The sequence below is a fragment of the Salvia splendens genome, chromosome 5, assembly GCF_004379255.2.
Source record: "Salvia splendens isolate huo1 chromosome 5, SspV2, whole genome shotgun sequence".
NCBI lineage: Eukaryota > Viridiplantae > Streptophyta > Magnoliopsida > Lamiales > Lamiaceae > Salvia > Salvia splendens.
The window spans coordinates 11686942-11701801 of record NC_056036.1 but is presented as its reverse complement, the minus strand read 5'-3'; the positions used below and the strand labels follow the sequence as shown (position 1 = coordinate 11701801).

At 37.7% G+C, this 14860-nt stretch overlaps 2 protein-coding genes across 4 annotated transcripts; one reads left to right on the top strand and one right to left on the bottom strand.

Annotated features, from left to right (window-relative positions):
• Positions 1–2121: 2121 nt before the first annotated feature.
• Positions 2122–14824, bottom strand: LOC121804639. Of its 3 annotated transcripts, XM_042204269.1 has the most exons (9): positions 14564–14824; positions 14102–14198; positions 7248–7435; positions 6661–6779; positions 4991–5036; positions 3308–3380; positions 3083–3140; positions 2617–2702; positions 2122–2500 (listed from the first exon to the last, which is right to left on the bottom strand). In XM_042204269.1, the coding sequence occupies exons 3-8, from the start codon at positions 7341–7343 to the stop codon at positions 2639–2641; spliced, it is 456 nt and encodes a 151-aa protein (XP_042060203.1). In that variant the 5' UTR covers positions 7344–7435; positions 14102–14198; positions 14564–14824; the 3' UTR covers positions 2122–2500; positions 2617–2638. The 3 variants fall into 3 exon arrangements, with proteins under 3 accessions (XP_042060203.1, XP_042060201.1, XP_042060200.1); XM_042204267.1 differs by lacking the exon at positions 14102–14198; XM_042204266.1 differs by lacking the exons at positions 14102–14198; positions 14564–14824 and adding an exon at positions 12242–12379.
• LOC121804638 (serine/threonine-protein phosphatase 7 long form homolog) lies at positions 8693–11605 on the top strand. The gene is made up of 4 exons (XM_042204265.1): positions 8693–8809; positions 9253–10269; positions 10344–10790; positions 10871–11605. The coding sequence occupies exons 2-4, from the start codon at positions 10174–10176 to the stop codon at positions 10952–10954; spliced, it is 627 nt and encodes a 208-aa protein (XP_042060199.1). The 5' UTR covers positions 8693–8809; positions 9253–10173; the 3' UTR covers positions 10955–11605.
• Positions 14825–14860: the final 36 nt, after the last annotated feature.

The following is a 14860-nucleotide window of genomic DNA, read 5'->3' as shown; positions in this document are numbered from 1 at the left end:
CAATATTAATATTATTATTTTAATGTTATAAATTAATTTTTTAATATCATTTAAATATACTTAATCATAATTATAGTTATAATTATATTTAATTATTATAATAATATTATTGTTATGTAGTAAAAACTAGTAATAATTAATAAATAATAATTATTATTTTATATTAAATTAATAACTAATCAATATAGTCTTAATCAAAATTTGAAATTGTGAATTGTATTTGGTAAAAAGTTGAATATTTTTAGTTAGGTGTTTCAACCCTAAAATGAGTATAAATAATTTAATTAAAATATTCAATTAATTTAATTACTTTAAATGATTAATTTAATTAGGTATTTTGTTATTGTTTATATTATGAATGCAGTTATATATATGTGTAAAAAAGAAAAAGAAAAAGAAAAGAAAAAAGAGGAAACTAAATTAAGGAGAAAAAAAGGAAGAAGAAAAGTAAAGCGACGATTTAGGGCAGCGGCTGAAAACCGGCGGGGCGGCGGCGTCTGAAGTCAGGGATGTTCTATTTTGCTCTATTTTTCAGCCGCTGCCGCCCTGCCGGTTTTCAGCCGCTGCCGCCCTGCCGGTTTTCAGCCGCTGCCCTGAATCGTCGCTTTACTCTGTTCGCCTGCGTCCAACACCACACCTCAATTTCAGTGGCTTCAAGCTTGAGGAACCAATTTCTCATATTTGATTTTTTAAAAAAGAAATTGTAAGTTTTCTGCCTCTTTTGTTATTATGTCATCTTCTAAGCACGTGAAATTGATAGGCAGATAAAAGAAATTTCTATATTTGTTTGGAGAGGGGAAGAACCGAACAATGGCCTTTTTATTCTTGTTCTTGATGGATTTTGTCATATTGGTTTGAATTAGCTATAGAATTAGTCCTTGAAGGAAGAACACATTAACAGGTGTGTAAAAACCAATTAAATTGAAATAGGCGTCGGCTGAATAATTTAAGATTATGCTTCAATTGTTTAATTTTTCTTATAGATGAAGCTCGGTCTAAAACCTTGTGATCAAATAGAGAATTTAGTTTCATGTATTTAATTAAGTTTAAAGATACGTGTAAATATGATTTTGGTTAGAACTTAAAAAGTAAGAAGAAATTGAAGCTTGTGTTATGGGATGGAGAAGATGATTGTTGATCTAAATTTTTAAAGTGTGTGAATTAGGAAAAAATGGGGGAATCTGCCTTGCTTGGTTTAAGATTAGACCCAAAATATACACAACTATATTGTGTTTCTGTTGAGCATGAAGTGTTTGAGGGAATTACTCAATGACACAAATATTAACTTGTACTTAGTATTGTTCTTTCCCTATTGTACTGGTCAGATTCAGCCATCCCAATGTGTTGAAAATCCTATTATAAAATATTCTTGACGGCAGAAACTGTCACACAAACTGGCAGGCTGAAATGAAATTGCCATACCTCCCTAATCCCTTAAAAAAAATTAAACTAGACACCAAGAGGTTTCTTGTGGTATAGGGATCGACCCCTAGGTTGCTCTGAGAAAAAGCAGTTTTTTATTTAAAGATAGTGTAATGCAGTGAATTTTAAAAGCTCTAAAAGTTAAAAGAAGAAATAAAGGTATATTAGCTAATAAGAGTAATTTTGGAGAAACTTTTCTATTGTGTAGTTCTAATTTACACATATTTGTAAGTCATGATAAATACCTTAGACGTTTAAAGAATTTACTTATTGCAACACCCTTTGTATTGATAAATTGATATGGGATATGTGGGTGATATTATGAAGGTGAATAAACCACAAAAAGTAGTTGGGGACGAAAATGGTGCGTAACGAAAAGAAATAGTGATTCAAGGCTTTGACTGAAAATGATATTATAAATGGACGGTATGAGATTATGAATATCATGTTTGAAACATGGAGTTAAATATTGATATGAGTAGACGTATCATAATTTGTGTTATTTATGGCAGCATATGGAGGTTGGTCAACAACCGCCGCCATAGGGATATGGCGGTCGACACAGTGGTATTATGGCGGTCGATGCATAGATAAATAAAATAGTAAAATTTACTCCCTCCGTCCCAGTTTAAAAGTCCCATTGAGAATTTAAATACAGATAACAACACCAATAAATTAAACAGCAGTACAATCAAAATGTACCAAACTAAAAAAAGTTTTGAATTAAATATGCAAAACTATTTCAACAGAAATAGCAGTAATAAATCCAATGAGTTTTATACCTATATCAAGAAATTAGAAAAACATTTTAAATTTTCTCTGCACATTAATTACAATAAAACGGATTCGTAATTTAATTTGCAGAAGACCTATATAACAGAACACGAAAAATCAGAAGTAAAGAAAGCAAATTTGAGATATTGAACGAAGAGCAAGATTAAATAGCAGAATAAGCACTGAAATAAGGTAAAAAATCGAATTTCTAAACGATGAAGAAAAAATTACTTTCGCTTCTTCCTCCATGCCTTCTTCTTGCCTCCAGTGGCACGCCTCTTGTGCATAGAATCCCGAGAAATACCTGAACACAAGCAACATCAGTGTCATAAACTCTCGATCGCTTTATTCCAAACAAACAACATCTCCATGAGTTTGTGTGCACAAGCTAGGTATCAGAAGATAAGAAGCAGATTTTACCCATGATTGCTGGTGGATGAGCTCAGATGTGTCCTTCGTAGTACAGGCCGCCGTAGGCAGATATGTAGCTCCGCTCTTCTGAAACCCTAATTATAGATACAAGTTATATATAATAATCCTGGGCCATCGAATTGGGCTTTCTACGCATCACACTCAATTTGATCCAAAGTCCAGTATTCTGGCCTGTGTGCTTGATTATAATACTCCACTACTCTACTCCTAATACCGTAAATAAAAAAGAACTAGTGGTAATAATATGAATAATAATAGTAATAACTAATCCTAATAAATTAATAATAATATTGCCGCTACTATATAGAGGCTTATTATTATTATTATTATTTACTACTGTATATTTGAAGAGCATCAATAAGAACGAACTAGGAAAAGATTGTGTTTGTAATATTTTTTATTTATTTATAAATTGGTAATTTTTCAATCATTTTCTAGATTAAGCCATGGTTACCTGTCTGCATTAATCAACCAGTCAAAGACAAAGTTTTCAAGCCCAATCCAAAGTTTTTCTGTCAAAAGAGGAAGCTCATTAGAAATTTTGAATCTTCTTTTCTCATTAAGGGCGTGGAGGAGGGGAGAGAAGTCCCAGCCAGTGGAAGATAGATTACAAGCATAAATCAGGAATTTTTTTAATGGGTAGCTAAAGATTCAAGGGACCATAACTGCACAAACAAACCTGTAAGTCCTTCTTGTGGACAGCATTCAACAAAGCGAATGCATGCAGAGCAAAGAATACATTCCACTGCAAGCTGTATGATTACACATCATAAGCAAACTAAAGTTATAAGAATTGAGTGTACTATAGAACACTTGAAAATTAAAATCTATCGCTTCAGAAAAAATAAGGTAAAACTAAATTCATTCTCCTGGGACCAGTATATCATTTAAGCCAATCCCACTTAAGCAACAAAACTGTCACGCCCAATCCATATTACTGTCATAGAATGATAGTAATATTTAACTTTTAGTCAATTTGTTCGCATCTTTTAATGGACCCCTGCATGATTTATTTCTTTCTTTCTTTAAGATAATTAATCTATCCAGCATGCATCAAACCAACAATATAATTTGTTAGTAGTTACAACAATAAAAGGTTGCGTTCTCATAATCAACATCATGCGCAGCACACAAGTTTTACAATATGCAGTTACAGGAAAAAATATATACTCTGATGCTTTCTGAAGAGCTCCAAGTTCTTCGCAAGATTATGTTATTTTAGATGTCTTATCAAGATTTTGTTTAGAAGCAACTAAGATATAGAAGCCTAAAAAGACTAGAGCTTGAGAAGTTTAATGCCACATCCTTCACTAAGAAACTTGGTGTGATGATATAGCTAGATACTCGCAAGCTAGGCTATTAAGAAGAGCTCTTTCTACTTTTGTTCTAGTCTAGTAATGGAATTCCATTTTAATGAAGAGGTTTAGATGTATTCCGACTCAGGGAGTGACGCACAACAATTATGCGTCGTTATTAATGAACGACGCACAACCTTTATGCGTCTTTGGTTAATGACGCACAAGGGTTATGCGTCGTTCAAAGACGCATAAGAATTATGCGACCCTAGTGACGCATAACCATTATGCGTCACACTGGTAAGCATTTCTGCCTGTCACCCGAGTGACCCGGGTTCGATCCTCGGCAACGGCGCAATTTTTTAAGTGATTAGTATTTCATAAAAATGAGTTATTCTAAACATTTATTTTTGGCAAATAGATATTACACTTATAAAAGAATTATGTGCCTTTGCCGGGGATCGAACCCAGGTCACCCGGGTGACAGGCGGGAATGTTTACCAGTGTGACACATAAGGGTTATGCGTCATTAGGGTAAGACGCATAATTCTTATGCGTCTTTGAATGACGCATAACCCTTGTGCGTCATTAACCAAAGACGCATAAGGGTTGTGCGTCGTTCATTAATAACGACGCATAACTGTTGTGCGTCACTCCCTGAGTCGGAATACAACTAAACTTCTTCATTAAAATGGAATTCCATTAACATGCATTACCCAAAAAAGAATTGTTCCCTATTAAGAATCAGATGCATGTTCTGGTAGAAATTGTTTGTTCTGTTTCGAGTGCATCACTATGCAATTAATACACTTTCATCACATTGAATCATTCTTTTGTTATTCAGGATCTAATTATTTTTCAAATCCTGCCTTCCACATAGAATCATCTTACCATTTCCTAGAACAGCACCCTGGTATTAGCACAACTCTTCTATAAAAGCTACAAATGAAAGGGAAAAAGGACAAGGAAACAAAAACTAACAAAGATACAAAAACAAGATACAAAAACTACCCTAACAGGGTGTGTAAGAATGTGAAAGTAATTCATAAGAATGAAGAGAGACTAACCTTCCTTTGAAATGTTGAAGCATCATTAGCACCTTTTGGAGATTCACTGCATAATTAACCCAAAAGCCCTTCTTAAATCCAAATGAATATATATTAAGGTCATACGTATATAAAATATATCCCTACTACATAGCACTACTACCTTAGACAATCAAACAATAACCATTCAAAGCCACTATAAGATGGGATTCTTATCATAAATACACCTTTCCAGTCAAGCTTGTGTGTTAATATCTGAAAATGTAATCAAGCCCCTATGATTTCATATCAAATTGAAATTGAGATTTGATCATCAGAAAAAGTGAATATCTATCCTATAATTATGCTGAATAGCTTAGATTATCTAAGGGAAGATTAAAACATTTTTGGTAACCTTAGGGAAGTTACATAATGATCTGGAATATTATCTGGAGAGAAAGCTACAAAGTAATGCAAAGCTGGTACGAGGGAAAGTTTCATCAATCAAGCAATTAAGAGCTTCAGCCAACTCAATAAAGAAGAAAACAAAAGCGGCAATGGCTTATCTAGTTTTTCAACCTAATTGATATCCTTCTCTCACTGCAATAGCTTTACATCCTTCGAGGCTATGGCTGTGATTCCTTATGCCACAGTCTTCTTCTCCCTCCATCCCAAAAAAATAGTCTACTTTTGCCATTTTAGTCTGTCTCCTAAAACTAGACTATTTCTATTTTTAGCAACTTTTTCTTTCTAATGAGGTGGGCCCTTTTTTCCACTAACAATACTCCAATCACTTTTTCTTTCTATCTCCTCCTTAGCCAATTTCGCATTAAAACCTATGTCATTCCCAAATTCTCTATTTTTTATGGGACCGACTCAAAGGGAGTAATTCACAAGGACGGATCAGTTCTTTTATTACATTGAGCAAACTATCAAACACCATTATGCTTGTGTTTGTTAAATTACTATTTTCTAGAGGTGTGCATCTCTCTCTAGTATTTCAAACCTATAGCTTTGGTACTTTCCATATTCACAAAACATATAAATCTTGATTCAAATCAAAGTGCGGAAGGATATTTGGAAGAGTCAATTTTCACGATTGACCATCCAAAACGTCACCCCAAAGAAGCCTTTTGGTGCACAAATCAGTTACTTTGGGTAGCTATCTAACATTGAGCTAAGAATATGTTATTATAGCTGGATAGTATAAATTAGGCAGTACTTGAACACTTCATATCAGCTATAGTAATTCGACAGACATTCAAAAATTCAAATAATAAAAAAACCTTAACTAAAGTACAAGATCACTTATCTAAACTCTAAAGCAGGGGTATTTATAGTCAAGGGCTCATATATTTGCAAGCATACTCTTGTCATAGCCCAACATTGTTCAAGGGCTCCGTTTGCCAGACTGATACAATTTAGAACATCAAGGACAATATTACAACATATTTTAAGTAAGTCCAAATCACAAAGTTGGAGCTTTCTAATGAGTTAGCTCGGAAAGGAAAAAGGTATGTTAACCAGCAAATCAACTACTTATTGATTGACATATTCCTATATCTTATTGATTGTTTGTGGAGTTTATTTGGATTATTATTCAAGAGATAAGATAGCTTAGGACTATGTTACCGATAAATTCATAAAAGGAGTGTTATATGTTGAAGTTGGTTGGCGATTAACAAGAACCAATTTTTCGGAAAAAGAAAAACCTTTCTCTCCATCTTAAAAGAGCCTCGAGTAAAGGTACAGGGTTATGTCGAGCCACCATCGCTAAAGAATCCAATACTTGTTCATAAGCTGGATCTGATGGACGAAGATACTGTCCATCCTGCAAAATTGTTGAGACATAATCATGAGAACTATATAGAGTCAAGAACCGGTGCTATGCACATAAAAGCCTCCCACAATAGTAATTTCATGGATTACTCAACTACCATTAATTTCATACCCAGACAGCCAATAGCCTTTTTAGCTAATTATGTCTTTTTCTCTAGGATTTCTCAACAACTTTTCCTTATGTAAACATAGGTCAGCCTCATCCCTTGCTCTCATGTATTTAGCCAAACAAATATAAGCCTCCGTATACATAGTAAGTATATCATACAAACAATTAATTCTCGATCCTTCATCAATATAAGACATATAGCTAGAACCTAACAGGTTTAAATGGTATCGTGCATCATAATCCAAAATAAACCTTACAACTTGACATAACGAACTACAGAACCATGCTGGAAATTGAAGAGCTCGATCACTATATTATCATAGTATCGTAAACAGACACAGAGAACCTTACCTGAACTTGAGCAGTTTCAATGCGTCGCCTGGCAAGAGGAAGGAACTGCTGCAGCAGCGCATCGACAATCAGCTTTGCCGCACTCCCTGCCTTCATTTCTTCCCTGACTAGAATGCAAAATATAAACAGCTCCCAACTTCACAAATTCATCTTAGCTATATTCATTGTGTTCATCCCCATCAGCGATCCTGATCACATGCAACAGGTCAGAAATCACCGATAAAATATTAAAGCAAGATTCAGCTACAGTATCTAAAAAGGTAAATTTTCTGATTCAAATACTGCTCCTACATTACACAGATTATATGAACGCATATGACAATTTAGTGAAATACTTTACTCTCATAGCTAGAAGCTGCAGTACCCAAGTCTTGTTAATATAGAAGTTTTAGAGTGACATCTAGCAGAGTATAGTAAACATTTGAATAATTTCTTAAATGGGGAAATATTATAAGGTCCAAATGTTGAATTTGATAATCATTTTACAAGTCCATTAAAGTCGACTAAGCTAAAAAAAATATTCCATAAAGCATAAACCAGTTCTTAAGCCCAGTAGCAGTGGTGACAAAACTTATAATAATAATAATGTGTTTCCACCAAATTCCACGTTAAACAACAATGCCAGATTAATGCAAATCTCGGTAAAGGTATTCTCCTAATAGCAAATGAAATTGAGATTAAACTACAAATCAAGATGAAGACCTTAGCATACAAATAAAACATGTGTTAACTGAAATTAAATTAAATTAATATACAAAACAGTTAACGTCATAAATGTCAATAAAGATTTTTCCAAGAAGATCTCCCCCTCTCACCTCACATAAAAAGACCACCTCTCTCACCGCTACTAAACTCTACTATCTTAATTCCAGCATACTTAAACTCACATTCAAAATATTTACAACCAGTATTTTAGTAGTCACTACTAGAAACAAGGAAAATTGAGAATTCGGGTAACTCAATACTTCAATGCCCAGATATGCTCCAGTCTGTGCCGACAATAAACTAAAAATCAAATCTTCATTTACAGCAACTCATTCTGGTGACAGATTGACCGACGCCCCAATTCCCCAAAATCCCAATCTCAAATCCATTACCGGGTAAAGTTCGGGTTATTTCTATTTTTGTTCTAAAATAGAACTTAGCTTCCTCGTTTGTTCTAGCGTTTTTTTTGTTCCGGATTTGGGAGAGACGCATGACCCTCATGCGTCTCTTTTAAATGAGACGCATGACGATTATGCGTCTTTCATAGAGACGCATGAGGGTCATGCGTCTCTATTTTTTTTTTTTGATTTTTTTAACGACGCATGAGGGTCATGCGTCTTAGTGATAGACGCATAACCCTCATGCGTCTCTTTTTTTAAAAAAATATAATAGACGACGCATGAGCGTCATGCGTCTTAGGGAGAGACGCATGAGCCTCATGCGTCTCTATTTCGAATTAAATCAGTTCCGCGAGAGGCAGACAGGCAGAATACACGCGAGAGAGAATTCTGATAGGCGACTTCCGGCGATTCCTTGGCGATTTCTTGGCGAATCCGACGATTTCCTCTCGTTTTCCGGTAAGTTTCATTCAATCCTTCAACATTCCTTATTTGTTGTTTATTTGCATAGTTTGTTTAGATTTCCCCTAATTTTTGTAAATTAGGGTTTATAACAAATTGCTCAATTTTGTCCGATTTTTTGGTGTTTAGTTAATTGTAATGGATTTTAGTGGCTAAATTCATTCTATTGTATAGTTATTCATATATTAGAGATGCTTGGTGTTGTGATTTTGGTTGTTATTGAAGAATAAAGTATAGGTTGAATTGCATATTTTAATTTAACCTTCTAATTTAGTAGCTATATGTAAATTAGGCCTTATAAAGCATGAATGATGTTGAATTGGAGTGAATCAATCATTTGGTTTATGATGTGTTGTTATTTTGAAGATGAATTTGAATGGATATGTAATTTGTGTTGTAAATGTTAGTTTGTAATTGTTGTTTCGTGAATATGTACTTAGATTAGATGGAGACTTCAAGTTCTAGTGGACAATTATTATATGGACCCGAAGACCCGTCCTTGCTAAATTTGCAGAAACATCACATTTCACATAAACTCATGAAAGAGGGCACAACCCAAGTATTTAAAGTCCGAAGGACAGAAAGCAAGACTTGGGACGTCGAAATTCACGAGAATGTTAGATATTGGCTGGACGTCTTTGGTTTCAAAGGCGTGATCGATTGTGGGAAGCCCATGAAGGTGGACAACGAACTGATCACGGCGTTGATTGAGCGTTGGAGACCGGAGACGCACACTTTCCATCTACCGATCGATGAGGCGACGATCACCTTGGAAGATGTGCAAGCCATTTGGGGCTTGAGGGCGGATGGTCGCGTTTTCACAGGGCGTGACTAACATGACAACTTTCCAGACTGGACCAGCAAGTGCCGCGATCTGTTGGGATGGATACCAGATACTTCCACAGAGACAAAGCAAGGCGGTTTGCTGATGACCGCACTGATCAACCAGACAAGGATGCCTCTGGGTGATGACCTACCTATGTACGTATACATCTAAAGGGCACGTATCCATGCCCTAATTTTATTAGGAGGTCTCATTCTACCGGACACCACGGGGTGTAAGGTGCCATTTATGTGGTTGAATGGGCTTGGGGATCCGGAAGAGGTGAAGAATATTAGTTGGGGAAGTGCGGCATTGGCCTACCTTTATCATTATCTGTGCGAGGCTTCCATGGATAAGAGAAAAGAGTTGGGCGGGCCTATGATGCTTCTGCAGCTATGGGCGTGGGAAAGAATGCCCACATTGAGACCTGCGTTCATTGGACCAGTTGTGCACGAGCCATATACACCATGTGGCGCCAGCTATATATCTAAATATTTATTTATTAATTTATATTGGGTTATTTGCTTACATCAATTTTATGTACAGGTGGAAAGGAACAACGCAGATAGGAAATGCTCCTAGACACTCGGTTGAGCATTATCGTGACCAAATATCTGTGATTAGACCTGACCAGGTGAATATTCGGTTTAGACTTCATTTAAGAACTTATTACGGAATTAATGTGACATTTGCATTGATGTTTTGTAGTTTATCTGGACGCCATACGCACATTGCATACTGCCTGACTACTGCAATAATGTGACTGGATGCTCTCTGTGCGAGACCTACTTGGTATGTTGGGCCTATGTCGAGGCCCATGAGCCTGGACGAGTGCGCCGACAGTTCAATCGGTATCAGGATATACCGCAGAATGTAGACAGGATGCTAAGGAACGCCGATCATTTAGGCAAAAATGATCGGCGTGGTAAGAAGGGCAACAACTGGGCAAACACGCATCAGTTCTACATTGGGGAGTGGGACATGAGGTACGAAAGGTTCCAAGCTGCCGAATACGCCGCACCGATGTCCTTGGATATTCCCATGAGCCCGGGTTATATGGCGTGGTATAACAGAATTACCGTGACGTACATGACTCGGCCTGGGGCACGAGCCACTGCTGGGATGAATGAGTCGGCTGCTTCGATGCGACTATTTGTAAGTTTGTTATATTAAACTATATGCTTTCATGTGATATAGATTGTTTCTTATTGATATTGGTATCATTTTTTGTCTAGGTTGAGGCTTTTCAGCAAGTTTTCCATTTAACTACGGAAGACGAAATGGACCCCCCGAGTGCGACAGATTCGAGAAATTGTTAGGACTACCCTCGAACATACCAACAACGGTGATGTCATGGAGTACCCCGCTTCTCAACATCAGGATGTGGTCGTGCCGTATCAAGAAGAAGTAGTTCCACGGCGTCATGGAGCGCGTGGTGTTCGGACTGGGGGACACGGCTACACAAAGCAGTTTAGGATGTCTCAGGCGCCTCCCGATTATGTAGCACCAGAGGCGTAGTATCAAGAGCATGACCCACCCCAGTGGTATTCACACCCGACGCATGAGTCTCAGTCTCAGTGGGACCGTCCACTGCATTCTCCAAGCCATCCTGAGCCCGATTGGAATCGTCGCCCATATTCACAAAGCCAAGACGTGCCGCAATGGAGTGGTGCCCGAGCGTCGGTCGATTCATTCTTCCAGAATTATCAGGTCATGCCTCCTGTACAAGCTGAAGAAGAGGACGATGATGAAGAAGAAGATGACAACATTGTCGAGGCACATGAGGAAGAAGACGTTGTTCATAGCATCCATGTCTAACCTCGTCCAGCTGCGGAGGGTTCATCACGCAGCGGGGTTGGGAAGCTCGTGAGCAAAGTGTACAAGAGTCTATCTTCGAGGAAGAACAAGGGGATTGAACCGGCTAAGTACACTCCGTCGTCGTATAAGTAGCATGAAGAATGAATGTAGAATTGCTCGAATTGATTGAACTGATTGCAACATTGTTGCATATGATATGATATTTGGATATCTATGTTATTGTTTGGTGCTCAAATTCATGTTACTTTTTCTATGTTGGTGAATTAATCATGTTTCTATTCTATTGAAAAGTCTTAATTGAATATTAATAGATTACATACACAAAAGAAAGCTTTTAAAAAAGAGACAGAAAAAATATACTATTAATGAATAACTAAATAGTGTATTAATTATGTGTTATAAATATAATTAACGTATGTAAATATGAAAATACACCGAAAACGCCCGATCGGGCAAAATTAGAAGATGGAATCGCCCGAGCGGGCGAACTCTCTGTACTCTGCCTGCCTGCAAGTTAGAGACGCATGAGCATTATGTGTCTCTACGTAAGACGCATGAGGGTCATGCGTCTCTAACTTGCAGGCAGGCAGAGTACAGAGAGTTCGCCCGCTCGGGCGATTCCATCTTCTAATTTCGCCCGATCGGGCGTTTTCGGTGTATTTTCATATTTACATACGTTTAATTATATTCAGTGGAGTTGAGACAAATAATTTCCATTTTCCAATAGTCCGAAACACAAGTTTAGATTTAATTGGCAGATTTAATTTAGTCAAGATATTTTTCCTCACATGGATCAAACAAAATTTGTGGTGACATATCGGCGGCTTTTTCCATTCATCAGAACGCATAGCCTTTAGGATTCCTTTATGCCTATCCGAAATGATGCACACCTCCCTTTCGTACTTCACCACATGGATTCTGACATGATCCAAAAACCACTCCCAGCTGTCGCCAGTTTCTTCATCGACAACAGCATATGCAACAGACAGACATTTCTTGTTAGCATCAACACCACAAGCAACAAGCAGCTTACCTTTAAATCTTCCTCAAAGGTGAGTCCCGTCTATTGTTAAAACGGGTTGGCACTCCTGGAAAGCATGTATAGCAGGCCCAAGTGCTCAGAACACGTAATAGAAGACTTTAGTACGGCCCTGGCTCAACAACTCGTTATGCCTCCACTCAACGATTGTGCCTGGATTCCTATACTACAGTTCAAGCATGTAGCCTGGCAAATCCCTAAATGACTCCTCCCATCCACCAAATACAATCTCTAAAGCCCTTCTCCGTGCATACCATGCCTTCTTATAACTGATTACCACATGAAATTTGTCATGAACAAAATTTCTTACGGCTGCGGCACTGAACTCGGCATTTTTAAGCAACTGATGTCGAATACACAAAGCAATCATTGGTGATGAAAAGTTAGCATGTCCTCTATCATTACGATGGCCTTCACAACTATGTCGTCCACACCACTTCCTAATCTCCCACATATCATCATGGGTCATGTGTGTAACAGAAACTTTCCACCGACATTCATTCGCTTTTTCAGCGTCGGTCTCGCTGATAATAGCGGTCCCATCTTCTGTCCTCCCTGCTGGATATTTGCACACGGCATGCCACCTTCTTACTTTGCTCTCAACCACCCTAAATTGTAGGTGTTGCCTCAGACTCCACATAGTAATAGCAGTCTTCACATGCAGCTTGCTATCAAATTTTGTTCCCGCATTAATCCGATATGGGTGTTCTTCCTCCCAGTACATGGTACTGCGTTCATTACCAACTTCAGGTACTTCAGAAGGACCACTTGGCAGACTGCGAAAATATTTCAACCCGGTGTGAACGTATTCTGGAAGTGGTTGTTCAGTGTTCACCTTGCACGACGGGTTTATACACTACCTCCTCATCACTAGAGTCAGCACCAGAATCATCACTTAAAATCTCATCAGACGATGATGACGACAATTCTGGATCATCAAGGTCTCTTCGTACAACATGAACATCATCATGCTCTTCTACAGTCTCTTGAGTATTCAATCCAACATCAGCAGCATCTGCAACATCTATTTGCTCATTCATACCGCAATCCATGCTCAAAGGTTCAAACCTCGTAGATGATCCAACACCATGATCAACAATTGGTGGGATGAAGGCATTTCCAACATACGAATACTCAACAAATAATTCAATATGCCGAGTAGAATTTAGAGCCGCATTGAACATATAAAACACACTTTGATCACTGTCAACCGCAGTACATACATAACTCGTACCGGTACCCAAGAAACAATGCCTCCAAGATATTTCGATGAAGTGTTGGTTTGAATCTATTCTTATCTTAACACATATCATTGCAACTAATTCAGATAATGAGACACATGAATCCAATACGATGGAAGCTCTCGCACGAGGAGGATCATAACAAATACCCACTTGAGGAAGTTGATATATTCTACCACCCCAATATAAACTCACGTGTACTTGCATGATTTCTGCAAAAATATATATACAAACCAACAACAATTAAAGACAATTTTTTTCATTAAACCCTAATATAGTAAGTATACAATAGATTTATCAAAAACCCTAATAATATGCAAATAAACAACAAATACGGGAGCAATGCTGAAAGATTGAAGGAAACCTACCGAAATATGAAGGGAATCGCCAAGAAATCGCCAAGGAAATCGCACGTTTTGTCCTCCTCTCTTTCTCTCGCGTATTCTGCCTATTCTGCCTTGGGTACTGATTTAAGCAAGTTAGAGACGCATGAGGGTCATGCGTCTTAGGTATAGACGCATGACGCTCATGCGTCGTCTATTATATTTTAAAAAAACAATAGACGCATGAGGGACATGCGTCTATACCTAAGACGCATGACCCTCATGCGTCGTTAAAAAAAACGAAAAAAAAATAGAGATGCATGACCCTCATGCGTCTCTATAAAAAACGCTAGAACAAACGAGGAATCTAAGTTCTATTTTAGAACAAAAATAGAAAAAACCCGGTAAAGTTCTCGACCCAATAGTCGGCTCTCGAATAGGATGTATCCAACAACATCAAAAAAATAATAACATCAATAACAAGAAGAAGAGCTCTAATTTCCGAACCTCTATCGGAATTCATCCGTCTGAAACCGCGTTCTTCTCGCCGGAAATCAACCCATCAGCACCCAAATCAGCGGACCTAACCCCCATTTTTGAGCTCTCCTTCCCTCAGCCGGGACCTGGCCTAAACCGAACCTTCCCGTCGCCCTGAATTTCTCTCTCTCTGGAGCTCGATATGAGTGAGCAGGAACGAGAATACGAGGAAATTTGGGAGCTCAGGAAATGGGTGTTGCCTGCCAGGTATGATTATGAAATGTGGTAATACACGGAATTGGGGTATTATTTATTGTATTTCGGCTG